Below are 25,782 nucleotides of genomic sequence, written 5' to 3'. Positions count from 1 at the left end.
GTAATTCTTGATGGGGTGTATATAGACATTCAATAGTACATTTGTACAGTAGACAACCAATAATAGGGAAAAATAGCAACGTTAGTGGGTGGAAGCAACGTTCTCCGACCTCAAGCTAACACTGCCATCATCAGGCAGTTGAGGATAATATTGGTCTCCAAACAAGAAACTGCACTTGGAATACTACAAATAAAAAAGGATTGAAAATAAGGAAATGCATTTGCTCAAACACACTAATATTACGTTTATTGTACACACACTATCTGTTTTCCCTTCAACATTCTCATACAGTCATTTAAATCAAAAAACCTTTATTTCACGTACAAAAAAGAACAAATGTTTTGTATTTATTTATTTTTCTTCTCCATGTGTTCCCTCAGTTATCTCCTACAGTTATTCTTCATACCTTCAGTTGCCCTCTCTGTCGCATGGTCTTTTATCTTCAATCATCAAAGCCATCGTTGGAGGATGACGTGATAATCATCACTCATCTGCAAAACATGATGTATTATGTAAGTATTCACACTCCTTGACTTTATACAAATTGTTTTGTGCTACAGCCTGAATGTAAAATGGATTAAAGTGAGATTGTATGTCATATGTGGAATTATAAATCCCCATAATGGCAAAGTGGAATTATGTTTTTAGAATCGTTTTGAAATTAATTCATTAAAAAGGAAAATCTAAAATGTCTTGAATAAATAACACCTTTTGTTATGGCAAGCCTAAATAAAATCAGGAGTACAAATGTGTTTAACAAGTCACATAATTAGTTGCATGGACTCTGTGTGCAGTATAGTGTTTAACATGATTTTTGAATGCCTACCTCATCTCTGTACTATGTACACACATACAGATAACTGTATCAGTTGAGCAGTGAATTTCAAACAAATTCAACCACAAAGACCATGGAGATTTTCCAACGCCTCACAAAGAAGGGCACCTATTGATACTTTAGATTTTTTTTTAAATAAAATAAATGTAAATGCAGATATTGAATATCTCTTTGAGCATGGTAAAGTTATGAATTACCCTATGGATGGTGTATCAATATACCCAGTCATTACAAAGATACAGGCTTCCTTCCTAACTTAGTTGCCTGAGGGGAAGGAAACCGCTTAGGGATTTCACCATGAGACCAATGGTGATTTTAAAACAGTTACAGAGTTTAATGGCCGTGATTGGAGAACACTGAGGATGGGTCAACTGCATTGTAGTTACTCCACAATACTAACCTAATTGACAGAGGGAAAAGAAGGAAGCCTGTACAGAATGCAAAAATTCCCAAAATATGCATCCTGTTTGCAACAAGGCACTAAGGTAAAACTGAGAAATTTAACTAAGGTAAAACTAAGAAATGTCCTTTATTGTCCTGAATACAAAGCGTCATGTTTGGGACAAATTCAAATCAACACATCATTGAGTACCATACTTCATATTTTCCAATCATGGCTGCATCATGTTATGGGTATGTTTGTCATTGGCAAGGACTAGGGAGTTGTTTGGGGGGATAAAAATAAACGTAATAAGCTAAAGCACAGGAACGTTTTTAGAGTTAAATCTTGTTCAGTCTGCTTTCCAACAGACACTGGGAGATGGATTCACCTTTCAGAAGGACAATAACCTAAAATACAAAGCCAAATACACACTGGAGTTGCTTACGAAGACGACACTGAATGTTCCTGAGTGGCCTAGTTACAGTTTTGACTTAAAAATGTCTGTCTAGCAATGATCAATAACCAACTTGACTGATCTTGAAGAATTTTAAAAGGAAGAATCTGCAAATATTGTACAATCCAGGTGTGCAAAGATTAGAGACTAACCCAGAAAGACTGACATCTGTAATCGCTGTCAAAGGTAATTCTAACATGAATTCACTCAGGGGTGGGATTACGGATGTAAATGAGATAATTCGGTATTTCATTTTCAAGAAATTTGCAAAAATGTCTAAAAACACGTTTTGACTTTGTCATTATGGGGTATTGTGCGTAGATGGGCCAGAAACATGTTGAATCCATTTTAAATTCAGGCTGTAACACAACAAAAGGGGTATGAATGCATTCTGAAGGCTCTGCAGGTTGAATGCTGATCTTCTCAGTACAGATAATGTTTTGTGTACCTTTCAAGCGTCAAACATCTTCTTTCTGCCCTCCATGCCAGACATGGCATCCACATTTTGACGCCAGTCGGTGACCTCTTCTTTCTGGGAGGACCAGAAAAGTATTATCTACACTAAATCGATCATTGAAAACAAACTACTTTGAGAATAAACAACAAGTTCATAATTTGTCCGAGAGATGAAGAGGTTCTCAGATTTCAACCGCCTGTAAGAGTAGCTAAATAACATGTAAAAGCAAGTAGACATCTTGCAGGTGAAGTACAACGGGCATGCACCAGTCTGACCTTCTCCTCTGGTTTCTTGACTGTCTTGAGGTTGGACTTGAAGTCGATGGTCTCCTTATGCTTGGAGCCAAGCAGAACACTGAGCATGGCTTCAGCTGAGATCTTCACCCTCCTCAGGTTTGGCTTCTTGAATTTGCTCTGCAGCTCAATGATCTTTAGTCCTAAATCATGGATCTGGCAGAGCACAAAGAACAAAGGACATTTTTACATTTTAGACATTTAGTAGATGCTCTTATCCAGAGTGACTTATAGGTAGTGCGTTCATCCTAAAGGAAAAATCCTTAGTCCACTGTTGATACAGTCCCAAAATGTTTGGCATGTCATCAGTCAAGTTTTCAAGATGTGTCACTTACCATATCATGATGATTATGTGACAAGTGACACTTTGCTTCTTGAAAGTCCAATATCTTGACAACTTGACTGCTGACATGCAAAACATTTTGGGATTGTATCAACAGTGGACCGATGAAAAATGTTTGAGTTTATTTTTCTCGTAGAGTAGCTGAGAGAAGCAGCCACATATCACAGTCACAGTAAGCAGGATTTGAGCTACTTTTGAGGTACAACAAAGGGTCGCACATGTGACCATTGACATCGTCTACGTCCCAAACGGGACTCTTTTCCCTTTATAGCGTACTACTTTGGACCAGGGCCTATATTTCTATCAGTCCAATTTGCACACTTAGTCCTCCCAGTTGTAGAGTAACTAGTATGTACTGTGGCTGACTTTCGCTCTAAATGTATGTTTTAAACTTAAAACCACCGGGAGGCAGTGTTTTAACAGTTTCAACTTCAAATGTACAGTCCAACCATTCAAAAAAGGTGCATGTTGGACTGATAGAAGTAGAAGTGATTTAAATGTTAGGGGAATAATGCAATCCTTTTATGATATCACAGGAGCAATTCTATACCTTACATACAATAATCTATAAAACATTTCAACTATCTTTTGTCATTTCCCTCTGGAATGATTTGTTTTCTACAAATTATTTTGGGGTATCCTACCTCCTTGTCATTTTTGGTAACTTTGAGTCCCACGTCATATCGCTCCTCATCTACCACATCGATCTTATGGTGCAGATCTCTGCACAAATCCTGCCGAGAGAGCAAAAAACAGCTCATTTATCATATTTTATTTTGTTACACTTTCTGTAAGGAATTTCAACTGCGTTGTGCATTATAACGCATTATGCCCGGCTTATATGGCATTATAAATGCACTCATAACAGTTTGTTTATACAATGTGTATACCTGGAGCTCCTCCACAGACAAGCCAGACAGTTTGAGAGGAGGGACTCTCTCAGCCAGAGCTTCATCTCTTTCTCTCTTCTTCTCCTCCACCTCAACCTCTAGCATCTGGCCAGCTACAATCAGCAATCTGATCTATAGGAGGATAAAGCTACAATCAGCAATCTGATCTATAGGAGAATAAAGCTACAATCAGCAATCTGATCTATAGGAGAATAAAGCTACAATCAGCAATCTGATCTATAGGAGAATAAAGCTACAATCAGCAATCTGATCTACAGGAGAATAAAGCTACAATCAGCAATCTGATCTATGGGAGAATAAAGCTACAGTCAGCAATCTGATCTACAGGAGAATAAAGCTACAGTCAGCAATCTGATCTACAGGAGAACAAAGCTACAATCAGCAATCTGATCTATAGGTGAATAAAGCTACAATCAGCGATCTGATCTACAGGAGAATAAAGCTCCAGTCAGCAATCTGATAACTACTGATCTTTAGGAAGGAGCATAAAGCTAGAGTCAGAAATCTGATCTACAGGAGAATAAAGCTACAGTCAGCAATCTGATATATAGGAGAATAAAGCTACAGTCAGCAATCTGATCTACAGGAGAATAAAGCTACAGTCAGCAATCTGATCTACAGGAGAATAAAGCTACAGTCAGCAATCTGATCTATAGGAGAATAAAGCTACAATCAGCAATCTGATCTACAGGATAATAAAGCTACAGTCAGCAATCTGATCTACAGGAGAATAAAGCTACAATCAGCAATCTGGTAACTACTGATCTTTAGGAAGGAGCATAAAGCTAGTCAGCAATCTGATCTACAGGAGAATAAAGCTACAGTCAACAATCTGATCTACAGGAGAATAAAGCTCTAGTCAGCAATCTGATCTACAGGAGAATAAAGCTACAATCAGCAATCTGGTAACTACTGATCTTTAGGAAGGAGCATAAAGCTAGAGTCAGCAATCTGATCTATAGGAGCATTAACATCCAAAAGATGTTAAAAAGGGTCACAAGAGGTCAGGGTTCATGAGCTACACATTATGGCATGCTTTCTGTTTATATAACATTCATGTCGCAAATGTAAGACAACTTGTTTGTTTCTTGTGTTGACAATGGGATGCAACGCTCACCTTCAAACCCAACCGTCGGGCTGAGGAGATCTTGGACTTTTCTTTTGGTTTTGGTCTGTGTCATTAGGAGGGGGAGATAACATTTCAATGTGCTAACCTGTCATTTACATGTGGTTCATTATTAAAATACTCACCAAGGTTATTATACTTCTGTGTTTTTATATTCATTTTTATTTCTATTAGTTTTAAGATTTGTATTACAAATTCAGATCCACTTTACCATTTATAAAACATTTATATTACATTTTTATATGATTTAGTTTTAGTTTTACTGTTAGCGACAGAAAGTAACCTATGTGTGAGAGGAGCCATGTATGTTTGTGTGGTTTGTTTTTGGGGGTCACTTTTTGCCACAGGGGGGCAGTAACACATAAAGTGATGGGTCAAGTTATCGGTTAGGTTAGGTTAGGTTTAAAGATGGATCCCACAGTAGTCGAAAGCAGCGCCATGGTCGCCCCACTACAGTTTTATTGTTTTTGTTGCCGAGCTGAGGAGCAGTGTTGCCAACTTAACGACAATGTCACTATATTTTACCCCTCTAGCGACACATTTTCAAAAAAGTGACTAGTGACAAATCTAGCAACTTTTTCTGCTGTTATTGGAGACTTTTGGAGACTCTGACGTGAAAGCACGTATCGTTCTTACTCTTCTCAATGAGCAGCAGGTGCTGCCTGTGGGCCCCACCCCGGTCCCAAAGCCCTCACAGGCGGCCCAGTCCTCGCGCAGCAGTCCCTCCCAGCTGCAGTCAGAGCAGGAGATGTTCACCCCTCCTCCTCCAGACTGCAAATGAATCGCGCATGTGGGAAGCCGCCGCTGACTGATCCCGCCCTGGCTTACATTAAAAAATAATAATAATAATTTAAACCTGAACTAGGGCCAGACTAGTTACTATCATTTTCTCACATTGCCATTGACAGTTTTTTCTATTGTCTCTTTTTGGTCCATTTAGATTGTTAATGTAGATTGTATACAACAAAAAAATATGTTTGTTTTACTGTGACTTGTTGTAGGCTCCTAAGTGGACCATAAGGTTAAAAACAAAAACAAATTAAGAAAACTAAACAAAAAAACAAAAAAATAAAATAAAAAATAAGTAACTCCGCCAGAGTGTCTCTTTTTGGTCACTTTAGCCGGTCCCAAGCCCGGATAAAGGAGGAGGGTTGGAATTGTAACATAAAAAAACAAGAATCGACAGAAGAAAGTTAATTTGTAGTTCTAAACATATTTAGGGTGTTTTTTTTTACACATGTTTTGTCTCTACCACAACGTTATTCCTCTCTGTTACAGCGTCCATCACAATTACATGCACATGGCCAACTTTCCTTACTGAGGAGTTGGCAACACTGCTGAGACGTCGCGCAGCATGGTAAAAAAAAATGGCATTACATATTGCGCTCTTCTATCATCCGTACAATGATGTCTGAGGAGGAAAAAACTTTTGGTTGTTTGCTGTAACTTTGTTGTTGTAATATTGCAAATGGACATGGCTGTTTCACGGTTGAGGATTTCAGCTTTAAAGGTAGACTCAGCGAGATGACTCAGCGAGATGACTCAGCGAGATGACTCAGCGAGATGATGTAGATGCATGAAGTAAACAGTACTACTGGGTCGTACTTTAAAAAAAAACATGTATTTCTCCTTTATTTAACTAGGCAAGTCAGTTAAGAACATATTGTTATTTTACAATGACGGCCTACCTCAGCCAAACCACCCCCCCCCCCCCCCCCCCACCCCATCCCGGACGAAGCTGGGCCAATTGTGTGCCTCCCTATGGGGCTCCCGATCACGGCCGGTTGTGATACAGTCTGGCATCGAACCAGGTCTGTAGTGACGCCTCTAGCACTGAGCACTGCACCACTCGGAATATTACATGGTATCTCATAGCCTAGCTTTACATGAGAAGGAAGAGACTCATCAAGAAACTATAATATGGACGGAGTGAGTTTCCATACTTCCACCATACAGGTCAGTCGACATCAATCACTTCACCTACTTTCTCAGGTATATTTTTTCATTTTATTTGACCTTTATTTAACTAGGCAAGTCAGTTAAGAACAAATTCTTATTTTCAATGACGGCCTAGGAACAGTGGGTTAACTGCCTGTTCAGGGGCAGAACAACAGATATGTACCTTGTCAGCTCGGGGATTTAAACTTGCAACCTTTCGGTTACTAGTACAATGCTCTAACCACTAGGCTACCCTGCTGTCCCATCCACTTCATGCGGAACCCCAGAAATAACCCCCTTGACAGGCAACCTGCTTCAGGAATTCCATGCACAAAACATTCCACTCCAAAATATTTTTGAGGCTCAAAGCACGCTTCTTCTGTTCCGCGGACACACAAAAAATAGGAATAAAACCAGCTCTTGTGACTCTTGCCGACGCCACCTCACCCAAATTATCCATCATACTCCTTGTGACTTCAAACAGATCCCCCAGGTAACATTGATCCAAAACCCTCACTCTGACTATAAACTAATCTAGGGATTTCTTAGTTTCCATCACAACTGTATTTAATTTGTTTTCTCTCTCTCTCTCATCTCCGTGGAACCGCTTCGGGTCTCCTCAGTGGTCTGATCTCCAACTCGGTGACCATTGTTGGTCACGCCTTTCAAAGTGTTTTGCTTTCTGGGAATACACATTTTCTGACAATAGCGCCTCCAGATCGAATGCATGATCTTTCCAAAAAATCATGTGATCAGAGGTCATGACCATGCGAACGTGACCAAAGACATGACTGAAACAGGCCTTTTTCTAAAATAAATACAAATGATTATCAATCTACATACAATATCCCATAATGACTAAGCCATGAGGTCCAAGGAATTCTCCGTAGAGAATTCAGAGACAGGATTTGGTCGAGGCACAGATCTGGGGAAGGGTACCAAAACATTTCTACAGCATTGAAGTCCCCAATAACACAGTGGCCTCCATCATTCTTAAATGGAAGAAGTTTTGGACCACCAAGACTCTTCCTAGAGCTGGCCGCCCGGCCAAACGGAGTAATCGGGGGAGAGGGGCTTGGTCAGGGGGGTGACCAAGAACCCAATGGTCTCTCTCTCCAGAGTTCCTCTGTGGATATGGGAGAACCTTCCAGAAAGACAACCATCTCTGCAGCACTCCACCAATCAGGCTGTTATGGTAGAGTGGCCAGACGGAAGCCACTCTTCAGTTAAAGGCACATGACAGACCGCTTTCAGTTTGCCAAAAGCCATCTAAAGGACTCTCAGACCATGAGATGTCTGATGAAACCAGATGTAACTCTTTGACCTGAATGCCAAGCGTCACATCTGGAGGAAACCAGACACCACTCATCTCCTGGCCAATACCATCCCTATGGTGAGGCACGGTGGTGGCAGCATCATGCTGTGGGGATATTGTTCAGTGGCATGGACTGGGAAACTGGTCAGGATCCAGAGTCCTCAGGATCTCAGACTGGGGCGAAGGTTCACCTTCCAACAGGACAACGACCCTAAGCACACAGCCAAGACAACGCAGGAGCGGCTTTCGGACAAGTTTCTTAATGTCCTTGAGTGGCCCAGCCAGAACCCGGACTTAAACCAGATCTTTGAAAAAAGCTGTGCAGCAACGCTCCCCATCCAACCTGACAGAGCTTGACAAGACCTTGAGAAGAATGGGAGAAACTCCCCAAATACAGGTGTGCCAAGCTTGTAGCGTCATACCCAAGAAAACTCGAGGCTGTAATCGCTGCCAAAAGTGCTTCAACAAAGTACCGAGTAAAGAGTCTAAATACTTATGTAAATGTGATATTTCAGTTTTATATTCGTAATAAATTTCTAAAAACCTGTTTTTGCTTTGTCTTAATGAGGTATTGTGTGTAGATTGATGAGGGGGGGAAATACAATGTTATCCATTTTAGAATAAGGCTGTAACATAACAAAATGTGGAAAAAGTGAAGGGGTCTGAATATTTTCCGAATGCACTGTATATATGCATTGTGATATGTGATATTTGAGGCTCTCTATCACAAATTCATTTTATAATGTGTACACACATATTATTAAAAGTATGTTTCTAAACAATGGCAATACTGCCATGTGGATCTGAGCCTTGTTAGAAAACCACATTAGTTTCCAACTTTCGACTGTGGCAGATGCACCTCCCCCGGCTTCACTCCTCGACTTTTGTCTAGAGTCGGTTGCTTTAGCTTTCCAACTCAAAAATACCAAATATCAACGGTGCTGCTATTGGCAACATCATCTTGTGAGTCTAAACTAAACTAAATCTCAATGTGATCTGCCAGATTCAGAAGCTTGAAAACCCCATTAGAAGTTTTTTAAAAAATTAAAAAGCTTTAAAACCCCATTGAAAAACCCCACTCGCTTTTCGACCCCCCAAAAACTAAAATTGAACATAATTAATGTTTATTTTTGTTTGATTTGGAGTCAAATTTTATTGTTTAGTATATTTTTCAAATGGGTTTGTTAATAATTTTATTTCAGTTGACTAAATAGTTTTTTCATGATTAGTTTTCGTTTTAGTTTCAGTTTTAGTTTACTATAATAACCTTGATACACACAGTGAACATGAATACTTACGCGTCTGCCATGTTTTCCTGCTTATCTTACTGAAATTTAGATAGAGAAAGGAGTTAGCATTTTTACCCCAGGTGAAAAGAAAAACAGTAAACCGAACATTCAGGCTTATGTTCTGTTCTGTACATTTGTATGTACTTTACATTTTATGTTCTGTACATTTGATGTACTTCACATTTTTATGTACTTTACATTTTTATGTACTTTACATTTTTATGTACTTTACATTTGTATGTACTTTACATTTTATCTACTGTACATTTGTATGTACTTTACATTTGTATGTACTGTACATTTTTATGTACTTTACATTTGTATGTACTTTACATTTGTATGTACTGTACATTTTTATGTACTTTACATTTGTATGTACTTTACATGTGTATGTACTGTACATTTTTATGTACTTTACATTTGTATGTACTTTACATTTGTATGTACTTTACATGTGTATGTACTGTACATTTGTATGTACTTTACATTTGTATGTACTTTACATTTGTATGTACTGTACATTTTTATGTACTTTACATTTTATGTACTGTACATTTGTATCCATTGATGATTTTGTTTTTTTAATGTGGGAACAATTTTCCTTTATTTATATACTATGTTATTAATGTGGTTGTAAAATGTATTGGAAATACAATTCAATGACTGTATCTTTCACTTCTGCATCAATTGAGCTGTTGCCAATGCTGAGGATGGGGTTTGATGACTGGTTGTATGGTCTTTGGGTCAGCTATGTCACGTACTCAGAGCATGTGCTGCCTCATTAAACCTCTCTTTAGATAATTTATTGTGCACCACTGGTGTGTCCAAATCCAAAAGAGGCCTCAGTCCAGACTTGACGAAGGGAGTTATTTTATTGTAGCACATTTGAATTGGGTACAGTATGTGAGGCAGTATGGGGTTATTGTTATTTGCAGCTCACATGACCTGATTCCAAAGGTCAACATTTCACACAAAGAAACTTCGAGATATTATTATATATCACATATCATTATATTCTGGGAAAATGTCAGAGCGTGTAACACCCAAATGACAAACCATTACAACACATTTTACAGTTCAATCCCAATTTCAAAGGCTGTGCTGGTTTCTTTTTTGCTCCCAAGTAAAAAGCAGAGTAGAAACAATGTGCCTAAATGTTATATTTAAATAGTTAAAATATAAATATTGTAAAACATTTAGTTGAAAATATAAAATGTACAATGTGAGGAGCTAACGTTTATCTCTGTAACTGACAAGAGTCTCTGCATAGGTGTCAGTGTAATCCATAGCCCACTAATTTAAAGGCATGTGAACTAATTAACACTATCTTGCAGTCTATGGCAAAATATTAATACAATGTGTCATCATATCATCAATTTCATATCTGAATTCCGGCAGACCCTCCAGAAATAAATCTAATTCACCTATACTGAAAAATCACACATTCCCATACTGTTTTCCTCTGCCTCCTCAACACTCTTCCTGCATTCATAGTGTACCTACAATATAATACATGTATTCTACACAGAAGATGAAATATAAAAAACTAAGTTCCTTAATATCAAGCCAAAGTGGTCATTGAGAGGTACCCTACCTTTAAGATGTAGAAAAGGCTGAGAGAGGGAGAGAGTGAGGGACTGAGAGAGGATAGGGGGGAAATCATTCAGATTTATAGTTTCTAACCCCTGTGTGAATGGCTCACTAAAATAGACTGCTCTCTGTCCAAGCCACTCTCCTGCTGACGTTTACAAACATTATTCAGGCAGGAAAGGGCTGCAATAAAACAACTTATATGGACTTGGATGTTTGGGCAGTACACTGTCTGTCTGTCGCGTGGTTCTGACGCCACCCATTGGTGGCAAGTTAACATGAAACATTTATTGTTAGAGCCCCTCTAAAACCTTCCCTTGTGGCGTGTCTGTAGACTCCTACAGCATCCTATGGTTAGTTGCCATAGGAGTCTACCAACTTGTCTCAGGGCAACTCTAGGCAATCAAATCCAACCAAATCCAATCAAATTGTATTTGTCACATGTGCCGAAATACAACAAACCTTACCGTGAAAAGTTTACTGACCAGCCCTTAACCAACAATGCAGTTCAAGAAATAGAGTTGAAATAAACTAAAGTAAATTAAAAATTTAAAAAGTAACACAATAAAATAACAATAACAAGGTTATATGCAAGGGCTACCGGTACCGAGTCAATGTGTGGGGGTACAGGTTAGTCGAGGTCATTTGTACATGTAAGTAAGGAATACCTAGGATAGGATAAAGTAATCCTTCTCACCCCCCCCCCCTTAAAAGATTTAGATGCACTATTGTAAAGTGGCTGTTCCACTGGATGTCTTAAGGTGAACGCACCAATTTGTAAGTCGCTCTGGATAAGAGCGTCTGCTAAATGACTTAAATGTAAATGTAAATGTAAGTAGGGGTAAAGTGACTATGCATAGATAATAAACAGCGAGTAGCATCAGTGTAAAAACAAAGGGAGGGGGGGGGGACAATGTTAATAGTCAGAGTGGCCATTTGATTAGTTGTTCAACAGTCTTATGGCTTGTGGGTAGAAGCTGTTAAAACTTCTTAGGGATAGGGGCTGTATTTTCACGTCTGGACGAAAAGCGTGCCCAAAATAAACTGCCTGTTACTCTGGCCCAGAAGCTAGGATATGCATATAATTCATAGATGTGGATAGAAAACACTCTAAAGTTTCTGAAACTGTTCAAATAATGTCTGTGAGTATAACAGAACCTATTTGGCAGGTGAAACCCCCGGGACAAACCATCCAGGGAAAAAAACAATTGAGGTTATAGTATTTCCCAATGTTTTTCTATGGGAAGCACTATTTAATGGGAACCTGGTTGCAGTTCCTATGGCTTCCACTAGATGTCAACAGTCTTTAGAAATTGTTTGATGTTTTTCTTTTGAGAAATTAAGAAGTATGGCTGTTCTTTGTAAGTGTCACTCTGAAGGTCTCTAGTATTTTGGTGCGAGTGAACGCTTCACGTTGTTTTTATCCGGTATTGGAAACAGTTTATCCCGCCTTAAATTGTATAGATTATTTATGTTTTAGGAAACCTTAGGTTGGATTAGGAACGTTGTTTGAAATGTTTGGACCAAGTTTACAGTTTTGCTACCGCTGTAGTCAAACAATTTCGTATAAATCGGAAATTAGCTAGGTTGAATTTGGTTATTTGAATGACCTTTTTCACGTGCTTTTTAAAAGAGAGGTTGGAATTAAGTATGATGCCAAGGTACTTAAAATCAGATACCACCTGGAGCTTCTCCCCTGACACATAGACATCTGGCTCAGTAGCATCTGTTGCCCTCTTTGTGAAGAACATGCAAACAGTTTTTTTCACATTGAGATGCAAACACGAGTCACTGAGCCACTTTGTAACCTGGACCATTACAGTAGTGAGTTCCTGTGCAGCTTGTTGTTTGCTCTTTGCATGGACGTATATCACTGTATCATCTGCATACATTTGAACTTCAGACCCAGTACAGACAGAAGGCAGATCATTAATGTACAGGCTGAACAGGAGGGGCCCCAGTATTGACCCTTGGGGCATGCCCACATCATAGCTAAGAGTGGGCGACAGCTCATTGCTCTCTCTGACACAACTGAGTTCTGCCTTCAAGGTATGATTTCCTCCATCTCAAGGCATCAGGGGAAAAGTTGAACTTGGACAATTTTGTGATGAGAATCTCACATTTATCAGGTCTTTGATATTCTTTATATTTATCATGTCTTTGATATCCTCCACATTTATCAGGTCTTTGATATTCTTTATATTTATCATGTCTTTGATATCCTCCACATGTATCAGGTCTTTGATATCCTCCACATTTATCAGGTCTTTGATATCCTCCACATTTATCAGGTCATTGACATCCTCCACCTTTATCAGGTCTTTGATATCCTCCACATTTATCAGGTCTTTGATATTCTTTATATTTATCATGTCTTTGATATCCTCCACATTTATCAGGTCTTTGATATCCTCCACATTTATCAGGTCTTTGATATCCTCCACATTTATCAGGCCTTTGATATCCTCCACATTTATCAGGTCTTTGATATCCTCCACATGTATCAGGTCTTTGATATCCTCCACATTTAGCAGGTCTTTGATATCCTCCACATTTATCAGGCCTTTGATATTCTTTATATTTATCATGTCTTTGATATCCTCTACATTTATCAGGTCTTTGATATCCTGTATATTTATCATGTCTCTGATATCCTGTATATTTATCATGTCTTTGATGTCCTGTATATTTATCATTTCTCTGATGTCCTCTACATTTATCATGTCTTTGATATCCTGTATATTTATCATATCTCTGATGTCCTGTATATTATCATGTCTATATCTTGTATATTTATCATGTCTCTGATATCCTGTATATTTATCAGGTCTTTGATATCCTGTATATTTATCATGTCTCTGATGTCCTCTACATTTATCATGTCTTTGATGTCCTGTATATTTATCATTTCTCTGATGTCCTGTATATTTATCATGTCTCTGATATCCTGTATATGTATCATGTCTTTGATATCCTGTATATTTATCATGTCTTTGATATCCTGTATATTATCATGTCTTTGATATCCTGTATATTATCATGTCTATATCTTGTATATTTATCATGTCTCTGATGTCCTGTATATTTATCATGTCTCTGATGTCCTGTATATTTATCATCTCTTTGATATCCTGTATATTATCATGTCTATATCTTGTATATTTATCATGTCTCTGATGTCCTGTATATTTATCATGTCTCTGATGTCCTGTATATTTATCATGTCTCTGATGTCCTGTATATTTATCATGTCTCTGATATCCTGTATATTTATGTCTCTGTGAAACAGCCTATCAGTTACAGTAGGTGGCGCCTAATGAAAATGAGTATCCTGTCAGCATAGTAGTCAGCAAATATACTGTGGTATTGGACCACTTTTTTCAGTGGTTCAATACTATTTTTTTGGTAGATCTTCTTAAAAGATGTCCATTGAGTGCGATCCGTAGTTTTACCTGGTCAGGTCACATGGTCAGGATAGACTCCTGGCCCCACACAACACTAAACTAAACTCCTGGTACACAACCCCACGTGTCTATTGTCAATCACAACATCTTTATTACGCAGCCTGTCTCTACGGGTATGTGAGTGAAGGAATGGCGTCCTCTCGGGCCTGTGGCCAGGCAGGCCTCTTTGAGTCACATCGTTGAACAATAGCAACCCTGACCCTGTGACCGTCACTATGTTTGGAAAGGTCAAATAATCCTAATATGTGTCTCATGTCTTCTTTGATTTACAAACGTTGTTAAAAAACATAATGGCTGACTGACTGTTCTCTGAGGAGACCTTGAAGTATAAAGAGAGACTGAATGTGGATACAATGACCCGCTGGCTGATCGCTGAGGTACTCTCTAGAGGAAAATACTTTATAATACCCAGAAGAAGCAAAGTAATTAGTAAGTAAGTGAGTCATTTGTGAGTCATTTGCAAAAGCAGCATCTACTCTTCCTGGTGTCCACACAAAACATGAAACATTACATAATAGAGAATGTAAATAGACAAGAACAGTATGAAACGGCGTTTGGGTCGTTGCGTGTCAAAAAAGATACACGTCAAATAACACTTTGACACGCCAAATGAGCGTGTTGACCAATCAGGACCTAAATATGACTGCACGTCACCTAATAATTTAACACATTCATTCATTTTATATGTAGTTATTACACATTGATTACACCATCACTCGTATTTCATGTCACAACGATTCACCGATTCGTATGCTATGATGCCGGTAAAGTTTTGTCTCACGTAGATGCCGCTGCCGTACGAGCGCAGGCGTTTGCCCAAGTCCTGGACAGTTTATGAGCGCAGGCGTTTCCCCAAGTCCTGGACAGTTTACGAGCGCAGGCGTTTCCCCAAGTCCTGGACAGTTTACGAGAGCAGGCGTTTCCCCAAGTCCTGGACAGTTTACGAGCGCAGGCGTTTCCCCAAGTCCTGGACAGTTTACGAGAGTAGGCGTTTCCCCAAGTCCTGGACAGTTTACGAGCGCAGGCGTTTCCCCAAGTCCTGGACAGTTTACGAGCGCAGGCGTTTCCCCAAGTCCTGGACAGTTTACGAGTGCAGGCGTTTGCCCAAGTCCTGGACAGTTTATGAGAGCAGGCGTTTCCCCAAGTCCTGGACAGTTTACGAGCGCAGGCGTTTCCCCAAGTCCTGGACAGTTTACGAGAGCAGGCGTTTCCCCAAGTCCTGGACGGTTTACGAGCGCAGGCGTTTCCCCACGTCCTGGACAGTTTACGAGCGCAGGCGTTTCCCCAAGTCCTGGACAGTGCTGGTCATAAGAAAAGCTAGCTGGCTGATGGATGCAAGCAGTGTTATTCCCCCAAAACATAGCGCCGCTCTCTAATCAAATGCCCGGTACCAACAGCGCTGTATTTATACAGTCAGACGGCAGTTATGTACTTTTTAACATTTTGGAAATACATTAAATAAAAAGTCATCCACTTATGAAACTAAGAACCAGGGAACCAGGGACAAAGTTCCTTTGGGAAGCAGTGGTGTAGAGGACGATGACTGAAACTTTAGAGCCGCTTAAACCAAAACACCCCTGCATTTGATTATTTTCTCAAGAGATGAAAATCTCAGGTATGTATAGAGCTGTTCACAGAGGACTCTACCTACCACGCACAGTAATTGTTTAGACTGCAAAGTTCCCATTAGAGGTGCTAATGGATACACTCTTCATCATCCTTCAACCCTCATTATCCTTCAACCCTCATCATCCTTTAACCCTCATCATCCTTTAACCCTCTGTCATCCTTCAACCCTTATCATCCTTCAACCCTCATTATCCTATTCAACTTCTCTTTCGTATCGTCTGAGATCCCCAAAGATTGGAAAGCTGCCACGGTCATCCCCCTCTTTAAAGGGGGAGACACTCTAGACCCAAACTGTTATAGACCTGTATCCAGCCAGCCCTGCCCTTCTAAAATCTTCTAAAGCCAAGTTAATAAACAGATCACAGACCATTTCGAATCCCACCGTACCTTCTCCACTATGCAATCTGGTTTCCGAGCTGGTCATGGGTGCACCTCAGCCACGCACAAGGTCCTAAACGATATCATAACCAACATCGATAAAAGACAGTACTGTGCAGCCATCTTCATCGACCTGGCCAAGGCTTTTGACTTGTCCGGACCTCCGGAAGTCTCTATGGTGGTGCCACAGGGTTAAATTCTTGGGCCAACTTTTCTCTGTATATATCAATGATGTTGCTCTTGCTGCTGGTGATTCTCTGATCCACCTCTACGCAGACGACGGCATTCTGTATACATCTGGCCCTTCTTTGGACACTGTGTTAACAAACCTCCAAACGAGCTTCAACGCCATATAAAACGACAATCTGTTTCAGTAGCTAGCTAACTATCTATATAGGTGTCATCATTTAAAATATCCCTCATTTATAAGACAGTTCTTATTTGATTATTGTATTTATTGGCTGGCAGCAGGGCCTCCATCATGGCTTCAGCTGATACTCTCACCCTCTTCAGAGTAGGTCTCTTTTTACCCATCAGCTCAACTATCTTTAGATTCAGATTCTCAATCTTTGGCAAATATAGCATAATAAAGTATATTAGGTATATAAATAACAAACCCTAGCCTATACAAAGCATTCATAATGTTAATGCATAAGGTAGTGTTTTGCACAGAGTTTGTGTGTGTAGATGTTTACATATACATGTAAATGAGTACCTCTTTGACATTCTTGGACAACTTCATTGTAATGTCATACCTCTCTTCGTCTACAACATTGATCTTATGGTGCAGTTCTCTACACAGTGCCTGTGCAGAACTTAGATAGGATGACAGGCAAAGTATTGCATCCTGTCAATTATGTTCCAGTTAGGCTCATGATTGATTGAGTCAATCAACCCCTGTGACCTATGACCATTGTCCTATGACCCCTGGGACATACCTTTAGGTCAACCAGAGCCAAATCAGAAAACTTAAGAGGAGGAACTCTTTCACTCAGAGCCTCTTCTTCTTTTTCTCAGCTACCAGCATCACTCCTGCCTTTTTCAGCAGTTTGGTCTGAAATAACAGGAGGAATATTAATAATTATAATATAATAATGCATGACTTATGCCACTAAGTATCTCCTATCAAATAAAGACATGTTATCACAAATATAATTGATTTCCTAGGCCTCCTGAGATCTCTTTGAATGTGTTTGTGTCTTGTATAGCTGTTGGGATTTTTTAAAGTATTTATTTAACTAGGCAAGTCAGTTAAGAACATTATCTTATTTACATTGACGGTCTACCCCGTCCAAACCCGGATGACGCTGGGCCAGTTGTGCGCCGCTTTATGAGACTCCCAATCATGGCCGGTTGTGATACAGCCTGGAATCAAACCAGGGTCTGTAGTGACGCCTCTAGCACTGAGATGCAGGGCCTTAGACCGCTGCACCACTCAGGATTGGGGAAGAAAATAGCTTTAGAGCCAGTCAGCGGGATGCAGCGATCTTCGTTTTTTTCTACGTGAACATAGAGGTTAATTAAGAATTTTTGAATTATCCCTATATATCATGTTTACCTCTTGTTTTTGTTTACTGTCTGTTATAATTAGGATTCTCGTTATCTCCTATTTTATTATTTTCTCCATACTGTATCATCGTTTGTTTTTTTAAACATACCTAACACGACATCACTGACAAGTTAATGTACATAATTTTACCATAAAACAATGTTTTTTTTTCAGCAATTATGTGTAACAAAATGATGAAATGATAGGTTGATATAATTGATTTTTGCCCCGGTCTGTGAAGAACATGATCGTAGAGAACAATGGAGAAATAAACAATGAGTTAATGATAAAACAGGTTCTGTGCAATAAAAAGATCCTTTTAAAACACGTAAAAATCATAGGCCTCAAACATGATGGATTATCCTTTAGTTTCCTGAAAAACTGCCAAACGCCCACAATTTAGATGAGATTTAATTAGATTAAAATAACTAACATTTTCCTTGCATTGAAGACAAATTACAGTATACACATATCTGAACCTAAGAATCAGATCAATTAGTCTGTAGCCACAACTCATCAACTATGGCTTTATTTTTGGACTAATTGCCAAAGGCATCTGCACGTAGAATAGAATACGGTTTCAGCTTCAGAACCCTGTGTATTTCTCCCATATCAAGCCTCTGGTTGAGTGATGCCCATGCAGCTGAAGCTAAAGATGTTAACTATTCAAGTCATGGTATGCTAAAACGCAGGCACTTAGCCTTTCAATTAGCACCAGGCCATACCTGAATACTATAGATTGTTCAAAGAAATTGACTTGAAATATATTTTTGAGAGGCATACTGTACATCTGCCCCTATTTCTGAAAGATCTAAACATCTTTTTTTTAAATCAAATATCTTTCTTGTCCAGAATGTGTCTACATAACAATGGTAGCACTACATTACTCAATTGTGAATATGACATATTAAAATATATATTGATATTCAATATTTCATTTTTAATATTAAATATAGTATAAGAAATATGAATCTGCATGTACATAATGCTTCAAACGTAACTGATATTGGAATATAAAATTATACATAATTAACTTCATATATCTGATCTCAGACCATGCTCCCATGCCACATCGGATGTTAAACAAACTTACCTTTTTCTCTGCAGGAAGAAAACCTGGAACAGCGAGCTTTTCACTGGTCGAGAACATGATAACTAGGCAATGTGATAACTAGACACTAGGATAACTAGACAATAGGATAACTAGACACCAGAATAACTAGACAATAGGATAACCAGACAATATGATAACTAGACAATAGGATAACCAGACAATATGATAACTAGACACCAGGATAACTAGACAATAGGATAACTAGACAATATGATAACTAGACAATAGGATAACCAGATAGTAGGGTAACTAGACAATATGATAACTAGACAATAGGATAACTAGACAATAGCATAACTAGACACTGGGATAACTAGACAGTAGGATAACTAGACAATAGGATAACTAGACAATAGGACAACTAAACAATGTGATAACTAGACAACATGATAACTACTGTATGACCTCAGTCAAATGTCATGGCCTCCTGTGAGTGGACAACTCAAATAAACCCACTGTCCTGACGAACCAGGATATAACATCTAAACACTATACCATGAGTGTAGAACTCCCCCAGTCCCCAATGGCAGGTCCCCTACTACACTCCAGTGTTCAGCCCTAGATGGGATGAGAGGATGTTGTTCTGGAACTTGTCAAACACCCGCAGCAGCCACCTTTCCATAGTAATAAAAAGTGAGACACCAGACTGCAAAACTATCAAGCTCTATTTATTAAATAGTGGAGTGGCATTTACATTCATATCAAATAAATAAATCACTTTTAAACCATTCAGTCAAATGTAGCAGTGTGTACACCAATTCTGTACATTCAGTCAAATTTAATGTAGCCTACACCAAGTCTGTACATTCAGTCAAATTAAATGTATGTAGGCTACAGCAAGTCTGTACATTCAGTCAAATTAAATGTATGTAGGCTACAGCAAGTCTGTACATCAAAATAACCTGGCTTCACTCTCTCAGTAGCGATCGTCTTTTTTTATTTAGCTTAATCAACTGAAAATATACATCTTTTCAGATAATGTACAGATACTGTTAATATCATCACATTCCTGGCTCTGACCTGAAATATCTATTTAGATGATATTGACAGTTATCCATCCACCTACAAAACTACAATCCCTTACGGAAAAACACATGAATTTCACATGATCTCAAGTTAAATAAATGTGACAACATGTGATGCCAAGACACTACACCTGTGATAACAGTTGAACGTTTTTCACATGTAAAACTGCAAATTCAATTTTCACATGTGAATGTTTCTTACATGTGAACTTGCAATTCCACATATGCAGGTCCTCCAGTACCCCCAACACATTGTTGTTGTGACCCTGGAAAAGCACACCTCATTCAACTCATTGAGGGCTTGAGGATCAGTTGAATCAGGGGTGCTTGTCCAGGGTCCCAATAAACATGTGTACTGTTGGGGGTACTGGAGGACCAGGGATGGGAAAGACTAATGTAAAGTAAGATAGATGTTTAATGCAATGCAGCTTGCCTCATATGTCATGACAACAATAGAAGGGTTGGCTATACATGCTGCTCTACAGAATCGGAACAGGCTAGTGGCCCACATGACCGTACACTTAGTTAGTACTTATTCTACATACACGTATAAGGAGTGGACTGAGAATGTTTTGTAGGTGGATAATGAATGACCTCGGGTAAGTGAAATCATCATATTATCCTAAAATAGAAGTCAACGATGAAGACCGTGACAAATTCGATTTTCACATTGAAAATGCAATTCCACATGTGAAAGTTTTTCACATTAAAATGCTGAATTTAATTTTCACATGTGAAAGTTTTTCATATGTGGAACTGCAAATTTCAAATTTCACAAAATGTTATTCTCCTCACAAAGTTGGTGTTAAATTATGAACTCTATATGTAATATACATGGTTTCACATGTGAAACTGCACCTTTCATATTTTTGTTTGTTAGGGAAGTAATGAAATGGTAGGGGGGGTTAAGGTAAATGGTACGCTGCTCAGCTGAAATAGTGCAAAAATCTTTCATCAATAGAAAAATGATTACATTTTACATGATCACTTAGTAGACTTTTCAATATGACCCCAACTGGGAATTGGGCTACGCTGATCTTTCTGCTGCACCACAAAGTTTGTACCATGTGTAGAAGTCCCCTACACATTCATTACCTGTAATACATCTCTGCATAACTAAGATTTTAGTTATCATTTAATCTGATTATTCTCTCATTGATTTAGTTGACTTATTTCAGCAACTTGAGGGTTTTCTGTATAGTTGTCTGATGTTGGTGAATCACTATGATAAATATAATAGATTTTCTTGAATGTATTATACAAAGCTAAGATGAACTTAAAGTCCAACGTGTAGGAATACAGGTGAAATCAGTCATTGACACAGACATGGTGGTGGCAGGAAGGTGAGGACATGTTGAATAATAATTACTGTATAAATAAACATACAGGAGGTTGGGTGGCACCATACTTGGGGAGGATGGGCACGTGTTAATGGCTGGAGCAGAATAGGTGGAAAGGTATTAACAACATCAAACACATGGTTTCCATGGTTCTAGCTGTTATTATGAGCCGTCCTCCCCTCCACTGAAATAAACATGCACAATATAATCATGTGTGTCAAATATGTAAGTTGAAAACACTGCAACTATTTTGTGACAAATTATTGTATGCAGGGCATCATCACCTGTGAAATATCACGTGAAAAATATACACAAGTCAACATTTGAATCCACATGTGAAACTTCATGTGAAATATAATCACACGTGAAGTGTTCCAAAACCACATTGGTTCACATGTGAAAGATAATGTGATCACGTGAAAATCCATGTGAAATTTAATGTGAAATATCCTCATATGTGAAGTGTTCGAAAACCACAATGTGATTTTCCACTTGAAATCATGTGGTTTTTACATAAGGGATACTACCAATACATCATAAATAACTGATTCTATCAACACATAATTTATAACACAACTATCTATAACATATCTACAATATATAATATCAACAATATTCCCTGTGAACTAGCAAACTCTCATATCACATTAAACAGGGGACACACACGTAAAATTGACATGGTTGACATGATTCTTTATAAAATTCATTTCATATCACAACATGAAATTCACATCTCATCTAGAACTGACCTCCTCTCTCTCTTCTTTGTGGGTTCTTACAGTCTTGGCATACTTCTCTCTTAATGGTGGTACAACATGACCCTGCAATAATATTAGAATCGAGATTAGAGATGAGAATAAGAATTACATGAAGAAGAAGGTTAGTATTTAAGCACTCCTTGACAATGTATCATAAGTGCAAAAGACACTTTCCAATGTCCTAAAGCAGGGGTGTCAAACTCATTCCATGGAGGACCTAGTGTCTGCGAGTTTTTCCTTTCAATTAAGACCTAGGCAACCAAGTAAGTGGAGCTATTTACTAATTAGTGACCTTAATTCAGTAATTCAGTCAAGTATAAGGGAAGAGTGAAAACCCGCAGACACTCGGCCCTCCGGGGAATTAGTTTGACACATGTCCTAAAGTGTCATTTAGCTAATGTTGCTAATCATAATCAATACCTGCTTATTTTCCAGCATCAAACAGCTTCTTTCTGCCCTCCATGCCAGACATGGCATCCACATTCTTACGCCAGTCAGTCACCTCTTCTTTCTGAGGAGACCAGATATCATATTATTAGGTTTGATTCGAAAAATACTATCAGATTTCTGTTTTCCGTGGACCCTTGGAAGATTATGGCTGCATCCCAAATGGCACCCTATTCCATATATAGTGCACTACTTTTGACCCCTATTCCCTATATAGCGCACTACTTTTGACCCATATTCCCTATATAGCGCACTACTTTTGACCCATATTCCCTATATAGTGCACTACTTTTGACCCCTATTCCCTATATAGTGCACTACTTTTGACCCCTATTCCCTATATAGTGCACTACTTTTTACCAGTGAGCACTATATAGGGAATAGGGTGCCATTTGGGACAACCATAGACCTAATTGTTGTCTTAAAACAAACAAACCTTCTCCTCTTCCTTCTTGACTTTCTTGAGGCCGGATGTGAAGTCAGCCTTCATTTTGCCAGTGTCGGCCACGGCTCCCGACAAGGCGTCGGCGGCAGACTTTTTCACCCTCTTCAGAGTAGGCTTCTTCGACCCCTTAATCTCATCGACCTTCTGGGTCAGCGACTTAATCTGTGGACAGCGTTGATGATGTGCTGCTTTTTAGTGTCTGATATTTTTGTTGTGTATTTATTGGTGTTGTTTGTATGGCTGGTGCAATCAGATCGGCTCTCCCTTAAAGGGATTAATAAAGTCCAATCTTAGTTTATCTAGCACGTGTCCAATCAGTCAATTGCTATTGCTGTTAATTATTAGGAATTACGTTCCTTCTCATGGAGGCACAAGACAAGGGTGTACACTCTCATCACTTTTTTATTTAATATAGCTAGGAATGTAATCATTTAATTACTGTAAAATACATTCTAGAAGATGAGTCATCATCGTGGACAGATTTATGGTTGGGTGAATATCTCAAACACAATAACAGAGAACATAGCATACCTCTAAATCATTTTTCCCCACTTTGATTTCCATGTCATATCGTGCCTCATCTACGATATCAATCTTTTTGTGTAGGTCTTTACAAAGGTCCTGCAAAAATATGATATCATGTAGAAAAGACAACCAACAACACATTACAGATAACAATATTATTGAAATTACAGATTATTTAAAATATTTAGCCAATCAATTGCAAAAGAAAGAACTTATAGTGTATAGACAATTCTAAAAATTCTATATTAGCAGATGTGTTGAGTAAAATATTTTTATGGAGGATTCTCTGCCTATTTAACCACCTCCTAATATGGATGGATATGCTGGAATATATTTTATAGTATATATGGTGTATTATAGATATATTAAGAATTATAGATAAATTAAGTATTATAGATATATTAAGTATTATAGATATATTAAGTATTATAGATACATGAAGTATTATAGATATATTAAGGCCTACCTGTAGCTCCTGCACAGACAGGCCAGACAGTTTGAGGGGTGGGGCTCTCTCATTCAGAGCACTCTCTCTTTCACGTTTCTTGTCCGCAAACTCAGCCACCAGCATTATCCCTGCCTTTTTCAGCAGTTTGGTCTGAGGAAGGACAACAGCAGCAGTTAACCCCTGCCAATTTTCCTTCTCACAGAATGACACAGATTTATGTTTTACACCAACAGTTAATCACTTTTAATGTGGCATTTGGTAAACAGGTAAACATCTCTTTTCAACTGAAGTTAACACTGCTTATCATGTATTAGAATCCATTCTCAATAAAAGGTGTAGCTGCACTCTCAGAAAAAAAGGTTCTATCTAGAACCTTAAATAGTACTTTGGCTGTTCCTTTTTGGTTTCAGGTTGAACCATTTTTGATTCCATGTATAACCATCTATCCGGCTCGAAGGACCAATAAGCAGCCAGGAAGTTGAAATAAAGGGACAACCTAGGGATTCAAAGGGCAGGTCCATGTCTGAAGACCTGGAGTCTTTAACACTCAGGATTCAATGTGTATCCATATTGTAGGGGCACATGCAGATAACTAAGGCCTCCTTGTTTCTGTGAATTCTGTCATCGACCTACTACCGTCATCAACACAGCAAGGCCTGAGAGTGAAACCTACCTTTAGGAGCAGCCGGCGTGTTGCCGAATACTTTGTCTTTTTCTGAAAGAGACAAAACATTTTCACTATAGACAATATACACCAGTGACCTCTGTATATAAGCAACTGCTTTAGATGTGTTGATGTGGATAAAGGACAAAGTACTCACCGGTCTTTTTCCACCATTGGTAAAACAACAATAAGACAAGAGCAGTTAATTGACTGTACATGACATATATTTTGACCAAGCTTTGGATAAAGAGAAGTTAAAGTCACTACTCACCCTTCAGACATGGCTACCGTCGGTCAGGTTACCTGAGGAACCAATCCAAACAAGCGTTACAAGCTTTATGGAACATTTATGCTGATACAGTAATCTCCCACAGATCATTTAATGATTACAGTTAGGCCTGCTTGTCTCATAGGACTTGATGGGGACAAAATGTCAGTGTGCTCACACCATGGGATAATACTTCTCTTTGTTATCAAGGGCTAAGGTTGTGTGAGAGCTCCTGTCTGGCTATATTTGCGTTGCACATTTCTCCCGTGCTTTCCTTTGGCCCAGATAGACATTAAGTAGCAGCTGTGGCCTTGGTTATGCCAGTCAAAGGACTGGCAATAGAAGGTCTGTCGATAGAAGACCTGACAGGAAAGTGGTTTTGGCAGGACACTGAGGATGATCTAGCTGTTTTCCCATCTCTCTCTTTCTTCTGTTTCTTTCTGTCTCTGGTAGGAAACAGATTTAATGTGACTCTCCTTTCAGCTTCCCTGTTGCACATGGCGGCTGGTGTTGAAATATAGCAGAGAGAACCTTACAATACATGGCTGAAATATCTTGTTGTTGAAATATTTGGATGAAAAAAAAACATTTTTTAAACAATTTTTCCTTACCCTACACTCTTAGAAAAAACTGTTTAAAAAGGGTTATTTGGCTGTCCCCATAGGAGAACCCTTTTTGGTTCCAGGTAGAACCCTTTTTGGCTCCAGGTAGAAAGAACCCTTTTGGGTTTCATGTAGAACCCTCTGTGTAAAGGGTTCTACATCGAACCCAAAAGGGTTCTACCTGGGACCAAAA

At 38.8% G+C, this 25,782-nt stretch overlaps 2 protein-coding genes across 2 annotated transcripts; both read right to left on the bottom strand.

Annotated features, from left to right (window-relative positions):
- Positions 1-229: 229 nt before the first annotated feature.
- LOC115115103 (troponin I, cardiac muscle-like) lies at positions 230-11,014 on the bottom strand. Its single transcript, XM_029643583.2, has 8 exons — positions 10,938-11,014; positions 9,353-9,381; positions 4,793-4,847; positions 3,655-3,786; positions 3,409-3,498; positions 2,404-2,577; positions 2,120-2,203; positions 230-491 (listed from the first exon to the last, which is right to left on the bottom strand). The coding sequence occupies exons 2-7, from the start codon at positions 9,361-9,363 to the stop codon at positions 2,123-2,125; spliced, it is 543 nt and encodes a 180-aa protein (XP_029499443.1). The 5' UTR covers positions 9,364-9,381; positions 10,938-11,014; the 3' UTR covers positions 230-491; positions 2,120-2,122.
- Positions 11,015-20,859: 9,845 nt separating this feature from the next.
- Positions 20,860-24,822, bottom strand: tnni4b.1 (troponin I4b, tandem duplicate 1). Its single transcript, XM_029643580.2, has 6 exons — positions 24,729-24,822; positions 24,074-24,205; positions 23,614-23,703; positions 23,074-23,244; positions 22,611-22,701; positions 20,860-22,253 (listed from the first exon to the last, which is right to left on the bottom strand). Exons 1-5 carry the CDS (start codon positions 24,786-24,788, stop codon positions 22,615-22,617), a joined length of 540 nt encoding a protein of 179 aa, XP_029499440.2. The 5' UTR covers positions 24,789-24,822; the 3' UTR covers positions 20,860-22,253; positions 22,611-22,614.
- Positions 24,823-25,782: the final 960 nt, after the last annotated feature.

Source organism: Oncorhynchus nerka, linkage group LG9a (assembly GCF_034236695.1).
Source record: "Oncorhynchus nerka isolate Pitt River linkage group LG9a, Oner_Uvic_2.0, whole genome shotgun sequence".
Taxonomy (NCBI): Eukaryota; Metazoa; Chordata; class Actinopteri; order Salmoniformes; family Salmonidae; genus Oncorhynchus; species Oncorhynchus nerka.
The sequence above is the reverse complement of the archived record's forward strand: the minus strand, read 5'-3'. Positions and strand labels throughout refer to the sequence as shown.

Excerpts from the sequence above, each read along its gene's own strand:
- LOC115115103 (XM_029643583.2), bottom strand. Across the intron at positions 3,499-3,654 it reads TGTCTGTGGAGGAGCTCCAG|GATTTGTGCAGAGATCTGCA; the intron begins GTATACACATTG and ends CTCTCTCGGCAG. Across the intron at positions 2,578-3,408 it reads TTACCAAAAATGACAAGGAG|ATCCATGATTTAGGACTAAA; the intron begins GTAGGATACCCC and ends GTGCTCTGCCAG.
- tnni4b.1 (XM_029643580.2), bottom strand. The coding sequence starts at position 24,788 with ATGTTTTGTCTCTTTCAGAAAAAGACAAAGTATTCGGCAACACGCCGG. Across the intron at positions 23,245-23,613 it reads TGGGGAAAAATGATTTAGAG|ATTAAGTCGCTGACCCAGAA; the intron begins GTATGCTATGTT and ends CGCTGTCCACAG. Across the intron at positions 22,702-23,073 it reads TCAAGAAGGAAGAGGAGAAG|AAAGAAGAGGTGACTGACTG; the intron begins GTTTGTTTGTTT and ends TGGTCTCCTCAG.